This window comes from Mus musculus, chromosome X, assembly GCF_000001635.26.
Source record: "Mus musculus strain C57BL/6J chromosome X, GRCm38.p6 C57BL/6J".
Lineage (NCBI taxonomy): Eukaryota > Metazoa > Chordata > Mammalia > Rodentia > Muridae > Mus > Mus musculus.
The window spans coordinates 49,877,331-49,886,692 of record NC_000086.7 but is presented as its reverse complement, the minus strand read 5'-3'; the positions used below and the strand labels follow the sequence as shown (position 1 = coordinate 49,886,692).

Below are 9,362 nucleotides of genomic sequence, written 5' to 3'. Positions count from 1 at the left end.
TTGGATACTACCTATTTCCCAAAGAAATGTTTGAAACTGTGCATGTATCATAGTCACGTTCTAAATACAACAGGGCAATTTAAAACATGGATTAACTTTCTAAATGGCTCCTGAGAGACTGGACTCAATCACATTAAGTTTCAGAGTCCTGAAGAAGCCAATTAGGCTTGATATGGATAAAACCTCTTAGAACTTTGATTTTTTTTTCCTAAAATAGTATTTGATCAATTGTTCTTTTTCAAATTTTTATCCATTTAGACTCAAATCATGGCTATCATTGGAGAAGAAAATATGACTCAAATTTCAGAAATTATTCTTTTGGGTTTTGGAGATCTCCATGGCCTTCAGTTTCTTCTTTTTGGGCTATTTCTAGCCATTTATGTTATGACTCTCCTGGGTAACATTGTAATTCTCACCGTAGTATCCACTGATTGCTCCCTTCACACACCCATGTATTTCTTTCTTGGCCACTTCTCCTTCCTAGAGATCAGCTACACCACAACAATTGAGCCTGTAATGCTGTGGACATTGTTATCGGCTCATGTGCCTATCTCCTTGCCAGCCTGTGCTTGTCAGTTTTACTTTTTTGCATCTTTGGTGGCAACAGAATGCTTCCTCCTTGCTGTAATGTCTTATGATAGATACATAGCCATTTGTAACCCACTACACTATTCCAGTATCATGGACTCCTGGGGTTGTTTCCAGCTAGCATTGGCCTCTTGGTTGGCTGGATTTCTGGCACCTATCTTACTCATGATCTTGATTTTTCGCTTAACATTTTGTTCTGCCAATGAGATTGACCACTTCTTCTGTGATTTGAAGCCCATCATGAAACTGGCCTGCACTAATACTCAAGTAGCTGAAATGACTTCTTTTATATGTACCTCATTATTCGCTCTTGGTCCCTTCATACTGACCTTGGCTTCCTATATTCACATCATTTGCACCATTCTGAGGATCCCTTCGACCACAGGGAAGCAGAGGGCTTTCTCCACCTGTTCATCTCACCTTATAGTGGTCAGTCTTTATTATGGGACTCTGGGCATTGTCTATGGCTTCCCATCAATGCCTCAATATGAAAGTATATTGAAGTTGCTTTCTCTTCTGTATACAGTGTTTACCCCTGCTGCCAATCCTATCATTTACACCCTAAGGAACAAGGATGTGAAGGTAGCTCTGAGAAAATTGACACAATGGCATACATACCTGGTCAAAGAAGGCTAAAAAAGTTTACGGGCTCATAACACATACTGAATATTCACCTAAACAGTCTTGAAACAATAATTTGAGAGTGAGTCCATGGTTTATCTAGCACCAAATTCACTGCTTCTATTAACGGAGGAAAATTCACAACCCTGAAGTGTCCATAACAATTTCCTTGACAATGGAAGGCAAACCCATTTTCCTTAGGAGAACTTTTCCTCTAGTTCACTTTGCTTAGGAGAACATGGCTGAGATGAGAGGGGAGATGAAGGAAAAGACAAGGGAATGCAATTGAAATCTGAGAGTTTCTCTTCAAAGTCATGATAAAAGTGAAAGAGGTAAAAATATTGGAGGACTAAAATTATTCTCAGTTCAGGAATATTCAAGTAATGTGGCTGGTTCTATGATTTAAGGACATATATGCATAAGAATATAATACATCCATAACTAAATAAAGCAATCAATAGTTGAAAACTAGACAGCTCTGTGTGCTTTTATATATATATATATATATATATATATATATATATATATATATATATATATATACAATACAGTATATGCAATGTATAGAGTATGCAAAATCTCATGTGCAAATAAAGATAAATTAATGCTGGTTTTTATGGTGCTCAGCCTTATCCTTAATTCCAGAACTTGGGAGGTAGAGGCATGTGGATCTCTGTGTGTTTCACACCAGCTTGCTCTCAATACTGAGCTACATGACAGTCAGGACTTCAAAGAGAACTCTCCCCAAGAAAAATAAATAATTTAAAATATCCACATGTAATTGTAGATACATAGAAAATGCCATATGGAATTTGATGTTATCTGTTGTCTCTTGGTTGGAAAACTAAATTTAGGGAAGGTACATCTTGTGAGGTGGGAATCATGTTAAATTAACTCTTGAAAAGGTATCCATGTTTAATAATTCAGTATAAATGAAAGGTAAATATGTTGAACAAACCAATTTTAGATATTTCAGTGGGAACCTATTTAAACATAGACATAAGACAACTTGTCTTTTAAAAACAAATTACGGAGTCTATAAGGACAAAGTCCTTCTCAACAATTTGGATTCAGCTACAGTGGATTACCTGACAACAATATCAAATATCAATGTAATCATAAACATCTATTATAAGTGTAAACTCTGGGTGCAAAAAAAACCCTCTGTTTTGTGTGAATATCTCTTTTGAATGAATTCTTCATTCTGTACACTGACCTATCATTTACAGCACATCAGACACAGCTTGTATCCATTTAACATTTGCTCAGCTAAGCCAAGGCAGGGAAGAATCAAGTGTCCTCACCTCCTGGGAACAGAACTGATTTCTGTTGAGGAGATCATCTATTCCCGATAATTCTTTCTTTAACTCTGGACTGTAGCTTGTATAACACACTTAGGGAAAAGATGTATGGTGAAGAAAAGGTGTGAGGGATAGGTCCATATGGAAAAGATAAGTCATCTCTTCCATGATAGAGTAGCTCCCATCTGCCAGTGAGAAGGAAACACATCCATGCAACACAGTAATTATAGCTAATTGGATTTCTTCTTCTTTTTTTAAATATCTGAGCGAGGAAGCTGGAGAGATGGGTTAGCAGTTAAGAGTGCTAACTGCTCTTCCAAAGGTCCTGAGTTCAAATCTCAGCAACCACATGGTGGCTCACAACCACCCACAATGAGATCTGATGATCTCTTCTGGTATGTCTGAAGACAACTAGTGTACTTATTTATAATAATAAATAAATCTTTGGGCGGGAGTGATCAGGGCCGACCAGAGTGAGCAGAGGTCCTAAATTCAATTCCCAACAACCACATGAAGGCTCACAACTATCTGTACAGCTACAGTGTACTCATATACGTAAAATGAACAAAAAATATCTTTAAAAAAAAAAAAAGAAAAATACCTGAGCCAGGGCCCTATGGAGATAGATAAGGTAAAGGAATCTATTAAAGGCAGGGTGTTTTCTGCATATCACTTCATTAAAAACTACTGGAGGAGCTAGAGAAAGTACCCAAGGAGCTAAAGGGATCTGCAACCCTCTAGGTGCAACATTATGAACTAACCAGTACCCCGGAGCTCTTGACTCTAGCGGCATATGTATCAAAAGATGGCCTAGTTGGCCATCACTGGAAAGAGAAGCCCATTGGACTTGCAAACTTTATATGCCCCAGTACAGGGGAACGCCGGGGCCAAAAATGGATCACAGGGCCCCCAATGGAGGAGCTAGAGAAAGTATACAAGGAGCTAAAGAGATCTGCAACCCTATAGGTGCAACATTATGAACTAACCAGTACCCTGGAGCTCTTGACTCTAGCAGCATATGTATCAAAAGATGGCCTAGTCGGCCATCACTGGAAAAAGAGGCCCACTGGACAGGCAAACTTTATATGCCCCAGTACAGGGGAACGCCAGGGCCAAAAAATGGGAATGGGTGGGTAGGGGAGTGGGGGTGTGTGTGGGAGACTTTTGGGATAGCATTGGAAATGTAATTGAGGAAAATACGTAATAAAATAAAAGTGGGAGTGGGTGGGTAGGGGAGTAGGGGGAGGGTATGGGGGACTTTTGGCATAGCATTGGAAATGTAAATGAGGAAAATACCTAATAAAAATATTTTTAAAAAAAGTACTGGAGGAAGCAGATTACATGCTGTACTTTCCTAAGAGAACTGAAGTTCAAAATGGTACTCTCTAAGTTTAGGGACTTAACTCTTGTGGAAAATTAACAGAAAAAAAATATTAATTAGAGAAGGAGCCAGAGAAATACCCAGGGAGCTGAAGGGGACTGAAGCCCCATAGAAGGAACATCAACATGAACAACCAGTACCCTCAGAGCTCCTTGGAACTATACCACCAATCAAAGAAAACACATGGTGGAACTTGTGGCTCTAGCTATATTTGTAGCAGAGGATGGCCTAGTCGGTCATCAATGGGAGGAGAAGCCCTTGGTCCTGTGAAGGTTCTATGCCCCAGTATAGGGGAATGCCTGGGCCAGGACCAGAAATGGGAGTGGGTGGGTTGGGGAGCAGGGGGAGGTGGGAGGGCATAGGGGATATTCAGAGGGGAAACTAGGAAAGGGGATAGCATTTGAAATGTAAATAAAGAAAATATCTAATAAAAAGAAAAAAGAAAAATAAATATTAATTAGGATATAAGACAATGCCTTAAACAATGGTAACTACTTTTATATGGGCCATACTTTGGCTGATATGAAGCCAGGCATCTGGATAACAATGAAAATTTAGATAACTCTTCTCCTTTAGAAGCACGTTTTAAGGGACAGTTGTTCCTTCCTATGTAGAAGAATTATAACACTGAGTAATGCTTTAAAAAGTTGACCTACCATTTCCACTCACTTTTGGCAACTGGCTCTATGAATCTGAGTAGCCTAGCTTCTCTGATCTTTAAATCTTTCATATGTAAAATGGAAATAATAGCACCTTATCTCTCAAGACTTCTGAGAGTATTAAAGGAGATGACGCATAAAATCCCTGGTTTGTGACAGGTATTTGATATATGTTAATTATTATTTTAATAGTTATTGCCATTGCCATTTGTAGATATCATCACACCCTCCCTTGATATAGTAAAGTAGTATGGGTCAGGACCTTATCTAAAGCACTGTGAAGTGGTTTAAAAGGAAATGCTAGTAAAATGGGAGGCAAGTTTCTGAGGTGTCTGTTTTGCTGGGTTCTTAGTTCACTATCATTCCTGGCAAGAGAAAATGCTCTGAAAAAATGTGCTTCCCATATGACTTGATGGAAATACTTTGCAGAAACTTTGGGCCTTGGTGTCTAACATCTAGCTTCTAATGGCTGCTCCAATGCTGTCTACCTCACTATTTCTGCAGAAACCACAATTTCTCCTCTTTACTAACTTATATTTTTCTTCCATAGGGAAAAAAATAATCACCCTTCTGACAGCGAGTAGGGTTGAAATAAACAAAACTAGTGCTTAGTTAGAGAAGAGAGGCTAACGGACAAGAGACCTATTCAATAGTTACATGTTTGGTCCCTATCTACCCACCAAACCTTATCTTGCTTTGTTATATCCTCTGTGTATGCTCTGTCCACACTGGAACATTAATTCTATTTCTTGAATTTTCAAATTCTTTTGTGTCTTGGAATTTTTGCATTTCATATTTCTTCTGCTTAGAATGCTTTTTTCAAGACCTGGATACATTTAGTGGACTTTCACCCCACTCCTTTAAATTTCCTATCAGCTACATTTTTCCTGACTACCTCATTTATGTTGACTTCCCTATAAATACAAATACCTACCACCACTTAGGACAGAATTCTAAGTCATTATAATAATTATCTAATAAACTGGTCACTTTAAAATAATTTGTATATTTATGTGTTTTATAAGTTTCTCTTGGAACTTCTGTGCCTGCCCCAACATAAGTTCTCAAAACATACTAGGAAAAATGGATTTTTTTAATACCTAATTAGTCACTGGATGGATAGGCAATGATTTCAATTTGACAGATGAGCAACTTAGGAGAATCTAAAACATTCTCATAAGCTCATTAATTGTCTTACTATAAACAGAATTAATGTCTTCCCTTTTGAATATGACATTGTTACTTCTTGGCACAATGTAGCACGACACAGGTACCAACAAATAATGTTCTGGGTACAGCAGTAGCTTTCAGAATAGAGGGAGTATTTTCCACATGTGGGCCATAGAAAGTGTTCTTTTTGGCTACAAACTTTCCTTCATAGCACTAAAATACCTTATAAGAGTACTCACCTGGGGATCCATACCATAATCAGCCACCAAACCCAGCCACTATTTCATATGCCAGCAAGATTTTGCTGAAAGGACCCTGATATAGCTGTCTCTTGTGAGACTATGCCGGGGCCTAGCAAACACAGAAGTGGATGCTCACAGTCAGCTATTGGATGGATCACAGGGCCACCAATGGAGGAACTAGAGAAAGTACCCAAGGAGCTGAAGGGGTCTGCAACCCTATAGGTGGAACAACAATATGAACTAACCAGTACCCCCAGAGCTCATGTCTCTAGCTTCATATGTAGCTGAAGATGGCCTAGTTGGCCATCATTGGGAAGAGAGGCCCTTGGTCTTGTGAAGATTACATGCCCCAGTACAGGGGAATGCCAGGGCCAAGAAGTGGGAGGGGGTGAGTAGGGGAGCAGGGTGGTGGGGATGGTATAGAGGACTTTTGGGATAGCATTTGAAATGTAAATGAAGAAAATATCTAATAAAAAAAATTGAAAAAAAGAAGTATGACTACCACAAGGTTCCCAGACCGGATGTCACACTGAGAGGCCCCACAGAGATTCTTTTTCCCCACTACCCTTTCTTGTCCTCCCACATTGGTGATTATTAGATAATGGTCTCTCAGGAGATAGGAATGATTTTCTTATGAGATCTATAAGGTCCATTTCCCATAACGAATCCTTTGATAGCCTTTCTATTGGGAAGTGGGATATAAAGGATGCATGCCTTTCGCTGAGTATGACTGCTTGACAGATACCAGCATGAACAGAAAAATATGAGTGCAGATGTCACTAGATAATTCTTCCTCCTTGTTGTCAAGACCCTGCCAGTCATAAAACTTTTCTAAATGAATTCCCAGACACAGGACAGACATAAGCCACTCCCACTGTGACCTGCCCAGATTTCTGATCCACAGAGTCCATGAACGTAACTCAGTTGTCGTTTCTAATATACAAATTTGGTAGAAGTGATTTTTATGAAGCAATGGTAACCAAAAGAAAAGTCATAGTATTTCACAGACACAAAGTAAGTTCTGACATTTAAGCTGGAAGGAAAAACAAGCTTCTTGATTGTCAGCAGATTTTTTTAAAGTATATGATTTTGTATTTCATACACTTAATTCAAACCTCGTCTTGCTGAAGCACAGTTTCCCCAAACCTCTCACACAGAGGTGAATGCATCTTTTATCCTAGTTGCTTCCACTGCATGGAAGATATGTGGTGTTGGTTCCCATGTGCACATATTAACTTACATTCTCCTTCAGTTTCTAACATATCTTGCCTATACTATTCATACCCTCAGGTCTTACATTGAGGGCTCAGTGAATACGTTTTTGGTGATTAAGTGAACATTCTCCCTTTCAAATACCAAGTACTTGAAATGCCCATCCCTGCTTAGCTTCTAAGCTAAGAAAATATCAGGCACATTCAGGGTGGCCATAGACAAAATGAATGTTTCTAATGATCATTTTCATCTGGTCTGGCTTTGGTCTCCTCTAAATGCCAGGATTCAGTGTGTTCCAGGTCGGCACCAACCTCCTCTAACAAATATGGAATATAGATGAGGGTCTGAGCCATCTGTGCTGTTCTGTTTGATTTAAGGTCATCTGTGGCTTTGCCATCCAGATTTCACCACTAGCATTTCATACATTCATTTCCTGCAGTTCTACTTCCTACAGAAGTAAACACACGGAGGAACAGGCACAGTAATGAGGAAGCCAAGGCTACAGATAAAAGCAACCATAGCCACAATAATACAAATGCATCTAACGGTAAATGAAATTTTGCTCTATTCCAGGTAGCGTGGTAATGTTTTACAGACACGATTCCATGAAACCCTCACCAATAGTCCTGCAAAACAGGTACTGTTTATTACCATTTTACAGATGAAGAAGTTGAGGTTCAGAGAAGGTAAATACCAAGATTTCGTGGGCTGCAGTTTGTGAGATATGGGTCTAGCTATGAGACTCTGTAGCTCATCTACTGAAAGGTATTCCATGGATATGTTGGCTTCCTTGTGATTTTTTTAAAATTTATTTATTTACGTTTTATTAGATATTTTCTTTATATACAGTTCAACCACTTTAATGGCAAAATCAAAGCAACACAAGCTTGGAATTCAGAGGTATTTCAGTCAGTATCTTTAGAGTAGAGGGCATATATGAGAGTTAGGCTAAAGTAGGATTTTCTTTTTAGTGATATTCTATCCCTTTAGGGACATCTGTGAAAGTGACTTAGTCATTTCGTGGGATCAAGAGGAGGAGGAGGAAGTGTACATAATGAATTTGCCCAGTTTTCCTCTTATTTCCTGAACCACCTGCCCATGGAGTTCTGAATATTAAGATTTAGAGTTCATTTACTCCCCCTGTTTTAGCACAACTGACAAAGACCTACCTTCTGACTCCTTCCAAAAGCCTTTTGGAAAGGATGGGAGCATCCCCTGAATGCTGGCAGAAGACAATATTAGAACACTTCAGACAAAGGGCATTTTGATTGGCAGTTAGAATTACATGTTAGACAAAGAGAACCCCCAGGTTTTTGTGCTCTAGCAAACAAGTGCTAGATGAAGGTGGTGATCAATGCCAACTCAATCACTGTAATGCTGGCATGGATGCAGATGAGGAATACACTAAGGCTGACAAACAGGAAAGAAAGTAAGAATTTGGTTTAACTGTTTGGAAGTAATTCTAATTACAGGCATTTATATGAACTGTTTACAATTTATGCCTAATCGCCACCCAGCACAATAACAATTATGCATATCATTAAATATGTGTCAGATTAATTTTGTTGTAAATTTTTAGTATAACAGTGTGTGTATGCACTGTCTTTATAATTTGTTGCTCAGATTGCTCACAACTTAGAATTAAATGAGACGGAACATTGGCTGGGGGGCCCGGGAGTGGGAAAGGTACAGAGGCAGAGGCAGCTGCCTTGGGTTGAATATTTACTATGAGTGGTGCACAAAGTGGATAATCAGCAAATGCATAAATCCCAGCAGCTTCACTGGAGCCCTGCAGGCAGCTCTGCAATCTTTTATTCATTTCCTGTTGATTCTTTGGATGTATTCACGCCCACAGCACATCCCAAACCTTTTCTGGTGTCCTTGGCTTCCTAAGATACCTCTTCTCTCTTGACTCTAGCTCAGTGAGTTAAGTATGACTTCATCCCAGCCTTTGGGTAGTATATCTGGCTAAGAATTTGCCAGTAAGATTTCTACTTTTTTTTTCAAGTTTCAGTCCCCTCTTCCAGAAGGTCTCAGACCTGTAAGTATTTCATTTTCCTCCCACCTTCCCAGAAGCTGGCTGCTTGTTCTAGTATTTCACTATGCCTTTGATTTCTTTCTAGAGATTATTTTTTTGCCATGCACATAATGAGCATTCTTTAAATCTTTGTTTCTTTTTGATATACAC

General features: G+C 39.1%; 1 protein-coding gene across 1 annotated transcript; it reads left to right on the top strand.

Moving 5' to 3' along the window:
* The first annotated feature begins 291 nt into the window (after window positions 1-291).
* Olfr1322 (olfactory receptor 1322) lies at window positions 292-1,224 on the top strand. Its single transcript, NM_001011794.1, has one exon. The coding sequence runs from the start codon at window positions 292-294 to the stop codon at window positions 1,222-1,224; it is 933 nt and encodes a 310-aa protein (NP_001011794.1).
* Window positions 1,225-9,362: the final 8,138 nt, after the last annotated feature.

Excerpts from the sequence above, each read along its gene's own strand:
- Olfr1322 (NM_001011794.1), top strand. The coding sequence starts at position 292 with ATGACTCAAATTTCAGAAATTATTCTTTTGGGTTTTGGAGATCTCCAT.